Source organism: Lissotriton helveticus, chromosome 2_2 (genome assembly GCF_964261635.1).
Source record: "Lissotriton helveticus chromosome 2_2, aLisHel1.1, whole genome shotgun sequence".
Taxonomy (NCBI): domain Eukaryota; kingdom Metazoa; phylum Chordata; class Amphibia; order Caudata; family Salamandridae; genus Lissotriton; species Lissotriton helveticus.
The window spans coordinates 494953808-494967996 of record NC_136060.1 but is presented as its reverse complement, the minus strand read 5'-3'; the positions used below and the strand labels follow the sequence as shown (position 1 = coordinate 494967996).

Below are 14189 nucleotides of genomic sequence, written 5' to 3'. Positions count from 1 at the left end.
GTGGCGGTGTCGAAGGAGGTGTTGATGATGTCCCGCAGGTGGGGTGCGATGACAGCGTCGGCCTTGTTGAAGACGTGGTGAGGGGGAGGGGTCGGTCGGAGATCCGGAGTGGATGGAGTTCATCATGCGGACGGTGTCATCGGTGCTGATCGGAGTCCAGGCGCGGAGGGTGGTGGTGGGTGGCGTTGCTGCGGTCGTTGTGTGCGATGGTTGACTGCTGAAGCTGTTGTGTATGTCCGCGATCTTGTTGTGGAAGTAGGAGGCGAGGGAGTTGCAGAGGTCTTGCGATGGGGTGATGTCGTTGTTTCCGGCGTTGGGGTCGGAGAGCTCTTTCACGATGTTGAAGAGTTCCTTGCAGTTGTGTGCGTTGTTGTCCAGTTGGTCCTTGAATGCAGTTTTCTTGGTGGCGCGGATCAGTTGGTGGTGCTTCCGGGTGGCAAGCTTGAGGGTGGTCATGTTGTCCGGTGTTGGTTCCCTTCTCCAGACTTTCTCGAGGGCTCGGCAGTTCTTCTTGGAGCTCTTGAGTTCGTCGGTGAACCATGGGGCTTTTTTGCTGCCGGGTCTGCTGGGCGGGATCCACAAACGCACAGGAGTCCCTCAGGTATGGAAGGAACTTCAGAGAGAGTGTTCACTTCACCCATCACAGAGAGCCTATTTGCCACACTAGATATTGGGACAAAGGAATTTTGGTGTGCAGGAGACAGGGGAGAGTGAGGTGGGAGTTTGTTTAGTCTTTTGCAGCTTCTTACTATTCTCTGATACTCAGCACTCCTTTTCCTACTCTTTCATTAGCATGTTATTATCTCATAAGTAAAACTCTTAACTCCGTGATACACCGCTGGCTTCCAGGTTGTAGGCACTGTGCTGTGTAATACCTTATGCATTTTACTCTCTGCCGGACCATGGTTATAGGCAAAAGCTGTGTTAATACGCAACGGACCTCAATAAAAAGAATTGTTCCATAAATTTGGGTCCCTGCAAAATCACAGGAATATTCTAAGTTTATTACTATCAGTGAGAAACCTACGGCGCAGAAGATTCTGGTCACTATCAGGGATGGTAGGACGGCCTTGAGAGCTAGATGGGCTGCTCTGAGAAATTAATCTGACTATGAGGTTTCGTTTTGTTGACAGCAGACTTTCGAGCTGAGATAACCTAGATGTTATTCCCAGCCCAAGATGGATGCATCAGGAACTACTGTCTGTAGTTTGCACCACCATGAAAAGGACCCTTGCACCACCGAAGGTGGATGCTTGTCATCCGAAATGCCCTGCTAATGACACCAATAATCCTTCAGCAAAGGTAGCAGAAGAGATTGAAGAGCCAATAGAACTCAGCAAAGAAGAAATGTCCAATTTCTCCTCCGATCAAAACACTTTTTTTTAGCCATGTCTAATATTGTCCCAGAAAAGATAGAGGCTGAACAGGAGTTGTCACAGATTTCTGGAGACGGTGTAACTGAGATGTTTGTAAACCTTGTGACACTTTAGTTGTTAAAATTCCTAAGGGGCATAAACAATTCAAGGAATTTATCGCTGTATGTGCCATAGCTCCAGTGGCCACTCACTGTTGAATTTTAACGAAGATTGCCGTTGGAGACACTGATTTGTATATATAAGCCTGAAGAAGGTGGTGGATCACATAATACCACCAAAACGTGTCGCTCTGTGTTGTGTGAGCACCCAAGTATTACCGGGTTTGATTAGAACAAAGAAACAATACAGTGATGAACCAGGATTATTAGCTTTAATGTAAACAGACTTGGTGTGCTCACTTGATTTATTAAGTAATTGATGTCTCCAATGTTTTGCCATATTCTGCCAGGTTATTTTTAAGAATTGTTTTTAATCAATGCGATTACTTGAAGTACATTAATGATGTATAGGCTGTTTTCAAACTTGCTTTTTAAAAAGAATCTTTTAATACTTTGAATCCTAGTAGGATTCTAAATAATAAAATATATTACAATTTTTATATTATTTTTTCGGTTTCAAATTGGGGTTGGTGATTTGATATGATAGTGATATGTATGTATGATAGTATTGTGTACCGGTATGCTTAAAAGGAGCCCAAAGGGATCTTATCTCTGACAGAAGTGCCTAGAGGGAATACAGAAAGCCCAGCTTTCACCAAGCCCAGACTCAACAGAGACAGGCAGCAGGCATCAAATGAATAAAGTAAATAAATGGCAGCTTTCAAAAAGTGGCATTTGCTAAACTTTAATTTAAAATCAAACTTCACCATATGCTGTGATTTTAAATTGTGAGTTGACACCAAACTTGAAAAGTCGATCTCTTCACAATTGGGAATTACACTTAATAGATGTATTAAGAAAATCCCAATGTTATTCTACGGGACAGATGGGCCATGCAATAGTGAAAAACGAAATTCAGAGTTTTTCACTAACAAGACATGTACAAATGTAAAAGTTCATGCTCTGCCTTTTAAATACATTGCTCACTGCTGTGGGGGTCATACAGGGCCTACCATAGGGGTGTATAATAAAAAGGAATTGTTTAGTCCTGGCAAGAGGTTTATCTTGCCAGGTCAAAGTGGCAGTGTAAAACTGCACATACAGGCTCTGCAGTGGCAGGCCTGAGCCATGGTTAAAGTGCCACTTAAGTGGGTGACACGACTGCCGCAGGCCCACTAGTAGCATTTAATTTGCAGCCCCTGGGCACATGTAGTCCTAAAACCAGCAAAACAAGATCAGAAGATGGAAGGAGGCAGACAAAAAAGTTGGGGTAAGACCACCCTAATGATCCAGATTACGTATAACACACACCAGACTTAAGTTACAAGACCATTAGAATTGATCTAATAAATCATGCAGCTTCGTCACTCAGCAGGCGACACAATTTCACCACAGGTTGAGAAAGAAGATGGTGGGTACTTCTCTTAAGGATGTATGTGTAAAGAAATGTGAAGTTTATGTTAAATACCATTATAGAGTCCTGAATACCCAAGGTGCCTAAAAGCTGAATTTTCAACTTAAGCTAACTAGAAATATGAATATTTCCTCCATACAGGTGCACACTATTAAGAGAAATCATAATTGGAATGTACACTGGTCTCCCTGCCGACCAACTATACAAACTACAAAACAGGGTGCTTACAGCATTATTTATGATGCACAAAAATGCTCATAGACCACCAGCTCTGAAGCACTTTTACTGCTTCCTGATTAGATAAAGCGTTAAGTTTGATTTGATATATTACTTATGAGTACGTTTTCCTCCAAGAGGCATCAGGGCACTTGAAACAAATTACCAATTTGCTATAGAAACCATAAACAGACCAGATTAAAAGTCACCAGAGACAGAAAAAAGGTTATCAAAATAAAAAGACATAAGGATTTTATAAAATCAGGCGCAAGTGTTTGGTTTAGAGATGAAGGGAAGGTTATTCCAAAGCTAAGTGTTCAAAAAGCTAAGCATGCTCCCTCCTGTCTGAGGTCTTTGAAATTAGTGTCTGGCCAATAAAATGCTGGAGCTGGAGTGTTCAAGGCAGTGGTGGGGTAAAATGCACTCACCTGTAACCCTGCTCCCTCGGGGTCAGACACCCCCGTCGCCACTACCACAACAGGTCCCTGCAAAACAGTAAGAAGAGGAAAGGGACAACAGGCTAACAATCAGAGAAACAGAGGACAGAGATGAAAGAACACGGATCTAAGAGACTATCCCTGTTAGGGAACTCTCGCAGCAGAAACAAGAATGCCACCTTGAGGGAAGTTGACTCCCCAATAAACCCGGCAATGCCACCAAAGGCTCTTGCTCATTTCAGGAATAACCCCAGGAGCTCACACTGCCCTAATCGCTGATCACTGGACCTTTAAAGCAACGATAGCCAAACTCTTATCAAAACCATTCTGAAGGATCCATCTAGACTCAAAGTTAGAAGGGTTTAAAGACCTCTGGATACTCCACTTCGAAAGAGATGACCATTGTTGATCATAAGATCGTCCAGTACCTAAGCGTTTTACATTCTGCTCTGAACATGCCACAGGAGAACACCCAAAATATGTAAAACCCTCCTCTCAAAAGCCATTACGTCAACCGCAATCTCTTGCATATGTTCAGAATTAAAAGCGGAGATCAAAGTTGAAGTTAGTGTGTTGGAAGAACCTATTACAGCATTGTTGTCATCACACAAAGGAAACTAGCTAATTATTGGCCAAAAGGGAGCTACCAAAATGAGACACGCTTTCTCCCTCCATAGGTGGGCTAATAATTTGGCTATTGAAGAAAGGGAGAGAAGGCATTTAAAATTAGGTCAAGCGATGGACACGTCAGTGCCTCTGTCCCCCCAACAACCCTCTTCCTTGATGAGAAATTCTGACAGAAGAGCATTCTCCGCACTTGCAAAGAGTTTAATCTGAGGAGTTCCAAACCCTTGGCATTTTTTTTTTTCAAATACGAGGTGCAAGTCATGGGCAGGGGTAAAACCCTCCTTAACCTGTCTGCTAGAACATTGTCCTTCCCCCGAAAAAAGTTGCTGACAGGGAAATTAGATGGTCTTATGGTTTATGGTTTTACGCTAGGTGATTACCTGGTAAGGTGTGCTGGATACTGGGTCCTTGTGTCTGAGTGCTAGATCAAGTAGGATTTTGTGACCGTATTGTCCGTCCTTACTAGCACTACCTGATTTTTTTTTAAAAAGAGAAGAGAAGTGGAGACCACCTTTATCTCTTTCCAATTCGAATAGTAAAGCTGCGCTTCTAGAAGGCATCTCCCTTGAATTGTCAGATGACCTGGGGTGGCACCCCAGCCTTCCTTGCTTGCGTCTATCATAGGCGGCATGGTCAAAGGAAGGCCTCTGGGTAGAATTGTGGGATTTAACCACCAATACAGTTTCCCCCAAATCGTGTTTGTTATAGGTACCATATCTTCTAGATTGTGCATTCAGAAATATAGAAATAGTTCTGGTACTTCAAAGCTCGAATAGCCATTTCTTAAACGCAATCCGCGGTATAGAAATCACTCACGTTTTAGCTTCTGTTTTAGTTTGGCCATAAGATGCCCAACAATGGTTTAACTGAAACTTCTCACTGCCTGTCTGGTAATAGGAATGTGCCCATCTACTCCCTACGATGTTGACTGGATCTTTAAGGCCATTAAGATATTAAGTTACACATTGTTCTCCTAGTTGTTGCCTTTGTGTCATAGTAATATTATATTTCTCTCCTTGGTGACTGCAAGCGCCACCTGCAATTGTATTATAGATGCTACAGGTCATCTTGAAGCATTTATTACAGCAATATGTATCCAAATAAAGAATGAGCCAGCCTCTGCTCAATATTAAACACTTGTTTCTCTTATAGAGATACCTCCATAAGTATGGCTGGACCGAGCCAGTGAAATGGGAGTCCTTGCGGTACCAGATCCCCAGCACGCCTGCGACTGAAGAGAGAACTCCAGCAGACATCATTGTCCTGACAGAGGGCCAGTCAGTAGCCACACATTTAGAAGCCACTGATCAACCAGAACTCACCCTCAACCCCAACTTTGTCAATGCCCTCAAACGGTTTCAAGAGGCCAATGGCCTGCCTGTGACAGGCACTCTGGATGAGGCCACGCAGAAAACCATGAACAGTCCACGCTGTGGGGTCCCAGACCACAAAGCGCCCGAGACCAGTGAAGAGGATTACAAACCTAAAACCAATGACTCCAATAATTCCAACACAAGTGATTCTTACGAGCATGCTAACATCACCATTGTAGAAAACACCACACAAGTTAACTCCAGTGCCCAGCCGAAGGTGGCCAACAGCTCTGTAGATGACATGGGGCGACCACTGGAAGGGCCATTCCTCAAACGTCTGCTGGCCCAAGTACGGAAGAAGAGAAGCCCCTCCAACAGGACGGCGGCGCAGCTGGTTAGGTTTTCCAAGCCCACGGTTAAATGGCGTTTACTGGATGAGGGCTACAGTGTGCAGCTCCCGCACGATGACCAGAGGTACATCCTGAAGCTGGCCTTCCGCATATGGAGTACTGTAGTGCCCCTGGACTTTGAGGAGGATCGCACGTCTCCGGCCCATTCCGTCGACATAAAGCTGGGATTCGGAACACGTGAGTAGAGGGTAGGGGCTGAGAGAACGCATGGCATACAGAGTGCGCAAAAGTGTGATGTTACTGTACTGTGAATGCTACTATATGCAAAGGAACAATAACCCTATGTGTAACCCTTTCTTGTTCGAATGGTCAAATGGCTATGTAGAGGGCCTTTCACCCTTCTGAGCCTTGGGATTCACACTGACGTAACTGGATATGAACGGAGATGACAAGGGCCATTAAACCACTAAGGAGTCCCATCCCCACGCACCAGGGTATTGCCCCTGAAGTTGGGAGGTAACTCTAAGGTTAGGGAATTAGCCAACACAAATCAGAATTCCACTTTTTACTTCTGCTTGGATGCTGCTTAAATTCAGTCAGCTAGGGTTTTGAGATGGGAAGTCGGGGATTCACAGCTTTAAAATGTTGGCTACATTGACTACTTCTTGGGCTACAGGTGATGTCTATTCTACAATATTTTTCTTTCCCTAGCCATGAGCCTGACATTCATTAGATTCCTCTTTGTGTGAATTAATAAAGCGCTTGTTTATAAAATTATACGAAGATAGCGCATAGCAAAGCAAGTAAATTGCATACTAATGAACCCCTACGCCCCAGTCTTATGTCATCGCCTCTTGGATTAAATGCCCATTAGCTATAGAAGCCCTTCTTGCATATCATGACAGTTCTTTCCCACCTCCTGCTAAGATTCTATATAAAGAAGTGATGAAAAGATGTGAAAACAGGAATATATACTATCAAATAAAATAGCAGATACCAAGGCTGCTGTCAAGTCAAGTCAAGTCAAGTCAAGTCAAGTCAAGTCAGATAATTTATATAGCGCGCTACATACCCAGAGGGTCTCAAGGCGCTTGAAGAGGGGTGGGGAATTACTTGTCGAATATCCAGGTTTTAAGTTGCTTTCTGAATGCTAGGTGGTTCTGAGTGAGGCGAAGGTGAGTGGGAAGTGAGTTCCAGGTTTTAGCTGCCAGGTAGGAGAAGGATCTTCCTCCCATGGTTGTTTTGTTGATGCGAGGTACAGTGGCAAGGGCTTGGTTGGAGGAGCGTAGCTGCCGGGAGGGGGTGTAGAAGGAAAGTCGAGTGTTGAGGCATTCGGGTCCAAGTTCGTAAAGTGCTTTGTGTGCGTGGGTTAGGAGGCGGAATGTTATCCTCTTATTGACGGGGAGCCAGTGGAGGTTTTTCAGGTGGCTAGAAATGTGGTCTTTACGCGGGATGTCTAGTATGAGTCTGGCTGATGCGTTCTGGATGCGTTGGAGTTTTTTTCTGAAGTTTTGCGGTGGTACCGGCGTATAGGGTGTTACCGTAGTCTAGGCGGCTCGTGACCAGTGCGTGGGTGACCGTTTTTCTAGTTTCGGTGGGGATCCAGCGAAATGTTTTTTTGAGCATGCGAAGAATGTTGAAGCAGGATGATGAAACGGCGTTGACTTGTCTGTTCATCGAGAGTGAGGAGTCCAGGATGACGCCTAGGTTCCGTGCGTGGTCTGTCGGGATGGGTGCTTTTCCAAGGGCCTCAGGCCACCAAGAGTCATCCCAGGCGGAGGGGGAGGTACCTAAGATAAGGACTTCTGTTTTGTCTGAGTTCAGTTTCAGACGACTGTGCTTCATCCACTCGGCTACTTCTTTCATTCCTTCATGTAGGTTGGTTTTGGCGGTGTTTGGATCTTTGGTGAGTGAGAGGATCAGTTGAGTGTCATCAGCGTAGGAGATGATGTTGAGGTTGTGTTGGCGTGCGATGGTCGCGAGGGGGCTCATGTATACGTTGAAGAGGGTGGGGCTGAGTGAAGATCCTTGTGGCACGCCGCAAATGACTTCAGTGGCCTCTGACTTGAATGGTGGAAGGCGGACTCTTTGAGTTCTTCCGGTAAGGAACGAGGTGATCCATTCCAGTGCTTTTCCTTGGATTCCGATGTTTCTGAGGCGTTGTAGGAGGGTGCTATGACAGACTGTGTCGAAGGCTGCGGAGAGGTCAAGGAGGATGAGGGCGACTGTGTCTCCATTGTCCAGTAAAGTTTGAATGTCGTCTGTTGCTGCGATGAGGGCGGTCTCAGTGCTGTGTTTGGCTCGGAAGCCGGACTGTGAGGAGTCGAGGGATTTGTTGGTTTCGAGGAAGGCGGCGAGCTGATTGTTGACCGCTTTCTCGATGACTTTGGCCGGGAATGGTAGGAGCGAGATGGGGCGGTAGTTTTTGAGTTCGGAGGGGTCAGCTGTGGGTTTTTTCAGAAGGGCGCTGAGTTCGGCGTGTTTCCAGCTTTCCGGGAAGGTGGCGGAGTTGAGGGAGCAGTTGATGACGTCCCGGAGGTGTGGTGCTATGATGGAGTCTGCTTTGTTGAAGATATGGTGAGGGCATGGGTCTGTAGGGGAACCAGAGTGAATGGAATTCATCAGGCGGATGGTGTCCTCGGTGGAGATAGGGTTCCAGTCGTTGAGGGTGTTCGGGGGGGGGTGAGGGTATGGCAGAGGGTTGGGAGGGTTGGTCTCTGGATTGGTTGTCGAAGCTGTTGTGGATGTCTGCGATTTTGTCGTGGAAGAACGAAGCAAGGGAGTCGCAAAGGGTTTGAGTGGGCGTGATGTCGTTGGAGTTGGCGGTGGGGTTGGTGAACTCTTTGATGATGTTGAATAATTCCTTGCTGTAGTGGGCGTTGTTGTCTAGTCGGTCTTTAAGTGCAGCTTTCTTGGCAGTCCGGATCAGTTGGTGGTGTGTGCGGGTGGCGTTTTTGAAGGCGTCCTTGGTGCTGGTGTTTGGGCCTTTTTTCCAGGCCTTCTCGAGGGAGCGACAGAGTTTCTCGGATTTCTTAAGATCAACGTTGAACCAGGGAGCGTTTTTGCTGCCTAGTTTGTTTTGACGTTTTTTCAAAGGTGCTAGGTTGTCGGCGCTGTTGGTTAGCCATTGAGTGAAGTTAATGGCTGCTTGGTTGGGGTTTGAAGAGTGGGCAGGGGGGTTTTGAAGAAGCGATGAGGAGATCTGGTCGATGGTGATTTTGTTCCAGTTTCTTCGCAGAGTAGGTTGAGGATGGTTGTGGGTTGTGGTCTTTTTGTAGACAAAGTGAACGCAGCTGTGGTCCGTCCAATGGAGAACTGTGGTGTGACTGAAGGAGATATGTTTGCTGGAGATGAAGATGGGGTCGAGTGTGTGACCTGCGTAGTGAGTAGGGGTGTTAACAAGTTGTTTGAGTCCAAGGTTGGCGAGATTGTCCAATAGGGTGGTGGCGTTGCTGTCGTTGCTCTTTTCCAGATGAAAATTGAGGTCTCCCAGTAGAATGTAGTCCTCGGAGGGGAGGGCGTGTGGGGTGATAAAGTCAGTGATGTCTTCACTGAATTGTGCACGGGGTCCAGGTGGCCTGTAGAGGAGGGTGCCTCTGAGGGTGGTCTTGGGGTCGGTGTGGATCTGGAAGTGCAGGTGTTCGGCGCTAGCGAGGTTAACGTCTGAGCTGGTTGAGATGCGGATGGAATTCTTATGGACGATGGCGATGCCTCCTCCTGTTTGCTTGGTGCGGTCTTTTCGGATGATCTTGTATCCTTCTGTGAGAGACCCCCACCCTTAGATAACTGTATTCAACAGAAGCAAACCCATCATCCGTCTCTCTCCATCTCCATCCTTGGGCGCATGCAATGAGATCATAGGAGACAATATTAGAAAAGGAGGAAGGGGGAACCTACAAAGAGATATACGATACTACCGCTCTGCTAGGTACTGACGTCTGTACATTAAATTAGGTATCTAAGGATAATAGGCCATATCATAGTAAACTGTCCAGAAAGTTCTGCATCTCTCACCAACAGTGGAAAGGATACACCTTAACTGCTTCTTTATTTAAATAACTCCCTGAACTCTGGTATGAAGCTGCTATGCCTTGAATTCAAGCATAACAAGACATAACTACTGCTATATATGTTCATTGAAGTTCTATTTTATCAGTAAGATGACAACCTGGGGCTTTTAAATCAGTACTCTCTACTGGAGATATGGTTAGCTTCTACTTGACTCTTGTCCCATTAGAAAGGATTCACCATGTATTTGCATTAATATCCTGTGGTTCCTATAATCAGCAGTTCACATTATCACTTGCTAAAAACTCGTACCTTATACAAAATCATATCTATATATGTTTAACCATTCTTCACAGGATCAAACCTAGATCCTGGATTCATTAACCATATTTAAAGTGAAATTTACAAACTAGTTAAAGAGCATCTCATCACAAAACTTGAATTTCAGATTACTTCTCTGAATTAACAAACTGCCGTCCAGCAAATTCTCAAGGAAGCAACTGTGCTTTGCACAACGTAGTCACCCATCCAAGTGCCAAGATCCTTGCTGAAGTAAGATTGCAGCCTGATTGTCTTGCAAGGATGTGATGAAAACCAAGAAAAGTTATACCCAATGATCCATGATGACTGCCGCCGTCCCCATATATTGTGAGAATTCAGAGACTGCTAGGAAATGTAGTTTGTCATTGAAGCACTATCACTAGTTATTTCTCCAAACATGAGACGCCTCACAACAGATTGAGCACTGTGAACACTGCTAGGTTTTCCTTTTCTGAAATGAACTCAGCCTGAGCAGGTTTGAAGCATTGCCTCCACTGAGCCTTAAGCAGTCAGCCATGCCCCCTGACATCTGTCAGCATCAACAGTCAGACATGAATCCCTCCCAAAGTTTCTCTTCTCTATGTATTCCAAGTTTTCAGGATAGAACACACCAAGAAGACACCATATATCTTCACCTTCCAAAAAAAGTTAAAGATAAATTATGCAAGTGATAAAAACAGAAAACTTCAAGGCTTGAAAAGCAGTCTGTATAACCTCCCCCCTACCGCCCTCCCCCAAATCCCCACCAACTGTGCGAGCATTCCACAGGCCCTGCTACTGCTCACTTTCTTCCATCATTTATGGACGCCAAGACCTTCGTGGTGTTAGAACGGCTCAGTTAATTCACATCATGAGCTGGTGCATAAGTGATCACGATTGCATCGGTCATTAATGTGTTCAGCTACTTGCTTAAATAGCAATTTATGTAAAGCAGATGGGAAACAGCCTTTACAACGCGGGCTAGGCCACGATTGCCGTAACCACACATATGCCTTAGTCAGTGCGCGGTCTAGATGGTGGGGTTGTGGATGGGTTTTGAGGTGGTGGGGGTAGTTTTTTAGGTTGGGGTAGTTTTTAAGGCTCGGGGGGTCGAGGTTGTTTTTAGGGGTCAGGGCGGGAGGGGGGGCGTTCGGAATAGTTTTCAGGGGTGGTGGTCAGTTTTAGGGCTCGAGGGGTCTGCGGGGGTTGGGAAAGTTTTAGGACGTGCTGGTTAGTTTTAAGGGCTCGGGATGGGGAAGGCAGTTTTCAGGGCTGGGGGCAGTTTAAGGGCTCAGGGCAGGGAGGGCTGGATCAGAGAAGTTTTTAGGAAGTGGGGGCAAGTTTTAGGGCTCAGGGCGGGGGGGGACTGTTTTTTTAGTGTGGGGTAGTTTCAGGGGTCACAGGTGGCTCTGGGGTCGTTTTTGGACATGGGGCCGGGTTTTAGGTCTCAGTGCAGGGGGCCGGGGTATTACCTTTACCATACATATTTGTTTACCAATAATGCCGTTACCATGAAATGGCATGGTGCGACTCACTGGCCACCTTCTTCCAGCGCAAGATCACCGACATCCACGATAGCTTCAACTCCTCATCCGCTCCGACCACAACAAACCACACCCCGAAAGTCACCTGCACCAACCAGCTAACCTCCTGGTCCCACGTCAACGACAAAGAGACAAGCAAGATCATGAACTCCATCCACTCAGGATCCCCGTCAGACCCCTGCCCACACCACGTTTTCAACAAAGCTGACGCAACCATCGCACCCCAATTGCGGAAGATCATCAACATCTCCTTCGACACAGCAACATATCCTGAAAGCTGGAAGCACGCCAAAATCAACGCCCTCCTCAAAAAACCCAAGGCGAACCCCAAAGACCTCAAGAACTTCCAGCCCATCTCCCTGCTCCCATTCCCGGCGAAGGTCATCGAGAAAAATCGCCAACATGCAGCTGACCCGCCACCTCGAGGACAACAACATCTTAGACCCATCCCAGTCTGGATTCAGACGCAACCACAGCACCGAAACTGCCCTCATCGCCGCCACAGACGACATCAGGCGCCAGCTAGACAACGGCGAAACTTCAGCCCTCATCCTCCTGGACCTGTCAGACGCCTTCAACAAGGTCTGCCACTGCACACTAAGAACACGCCTCCAAGAAGCCGGCATCCAGAAGAAGGCCCTGGACTGGACCACGTCCTTCTTCTCCGGCAGAACCCAGAGAGTCCGCCTCCCGCCCTTCTGATCCAAAGCCACCGACATCATCTGCGGCGTACCCCAGGGCTCATCCCTCAGCCCGAACCTGTTCAATGTCTACATGGACCCCCAAGCACAAGTTGCCCGCCAGCACGACCTGAACATCATCTCCTACGCTGACGACACCCAGCTCATCCTCTCCCTCACCAAGGACCCACACACCGCCAAAACCAACCTCCACGAGGGAATGAAGGCCGTCGCCGAGTGGATGAGGAGCAGCCGCCTGAAACTCGGACAAGACGGAGGTCCTCATCCGAGGTCCCACCCCCTCTGCATGGGACGACTCCTGGTGGCGGACCGCACTGGGAGCAGCTCCAACACCCACGGACCACGCACGCAACCTGGTATTCATCCTCAACTCCTCCCTCTCTATGTCGAAGCAGGTCAACGCCATCTCCTCCTCCTGCTACAACACCCTCCTCCTGCTTCGCAGGATCTAAAAGTGGATCCCGACCGGAACAAGAACAGTGACCCATGGCCTCGTCAGCAGCAGGCTGGACTACGGCAACGCACTCTACGCAGGATTCCCGGTCAAACATCTGCGACGACACCAACGCATCCAGAACACCTCAGCCCGTCTGATCCTCAACGTCCCCCACCGCAGCCACATCACCTCCCACCTAAGAGACCTGCACTAGCTCCCCGTCAACAAGATCACCTTCAAACCCCTCACCCACGCACACAAAGCACTCCACAACACCGGACCAGCCTACCTGAACGACAGACTAAACTTCTACACTCCCATGCGCCAGCTCCGCCAGCCTCGCCCTTGCCGCCGTCCCGCACATCCAGGGAACGACCTCCGGCGGCAGATCCTTCTCCTTCCTCGCCGCCAAGACCTGGAACACCCTCGCCACCCACCTACGGCAGACCCAAGACCTGCTCACCTTCAGAAGGCTCCTCAAGACCTGGCTCTTTGAGCAGTAGCAGCACCCCACCCTGCCCCCTTCAGCGCCTTGAGACCCTCACGGGTAAGTAGCGCGCTTTACAAGTTCTCTGATTGACTGATTGATTGAAAGGCATTCTTGGTAAAGGACTGTGTTCTTAAGACGCCATTCCCTGTTGGGGCAGCGTTGTAGAGACATTTGTGGTTTTAGCCATGCATGCTTCCACCATACAACCGAAAGCATACGATTATTAATCTTATCTTTATTGCATATTAAAACCATAACTCCCTTAATTCGCAATAAATCATCCTACAAATCATAAGGTCTCTTGAGTGGGTGTCATAAATGACTGTTTTTCAGCTGCTGTGACAGCTCACCTTCTGTCAATTAACTTAGTATAGGGGGTCACGGCTTCGAGGCTTCCCTTGCTACAGAATGTCTGGCTATTGTGGCCCCAAGGCCATGCCTGGGCTGAAAGTGCTGTGTCTGCCCAGCGCTGACCATTACTTACCCCTTTTGTCAGCCCTGAAGTTTTCTTCCCTTGAGGTATACCAAGGGCCTTGTTTGGACAGGTGTCCTTTTATGTCTTGTGTGAAGACATTTGTTGTTGAACCTGGTAGCTACCTGTCCCGGCTTCTGCAGCTGCGATGCCTACGTTATCTGGAATGGTGCAATCATTTTCCACTGGCCAACAAAACAACACAATGCTGACCACTTCTCTCGACCACCTTTTGGCAGCATTCCCCTCTGATTGACTCCAATACAAACTTGTGTTTAGGCTACTTCTATGCCCTTGTTTTGCGCGCTTTCATCATGCCATCTGCTGCCGTGCCTCTCAGGTCTCTCTTGGGTCGGTCTCGGTTTGGTGGGACAACCTCCCCCCAGCTGTGTGAGCATCCCACGGGC

The 14189-nt window shown here is 47.5% G+C and overlaps 2 protein-coding genes across 20 annotated transcripts in view; one reads left to right on the top strand and one right to left on the bottom strand.

Annotated features, from left to right (window-relative positions):
* LOC144821568 (E3 ubiquitin-protein ligase TRIM39-like) overlaps positions 1–14189 on the bottom strand; it is a 1056022-nt gene that overhangs the window by 589114 nt on the left and 452719 nt on the right. The window lies entirely within an intron of this gene.
* The window catches only part of LOC144821567 (matrix metalloproteinase-21-like), a 413645-nt gene that overhangs the window by 120653 nt on the left and 278803 nt on the right, over positions 1–14189 (top strand). Inside the window, exon 3 of the mRNA XM_078678754.1 lies at positions 5321–6068. Coding sequence (XP_078534880.1) covers positions 5321–6068 — 748 coding nt within the window. The remainder of the gene's footprint in view (positions 1–5320; positions 6069–14189) is intronic.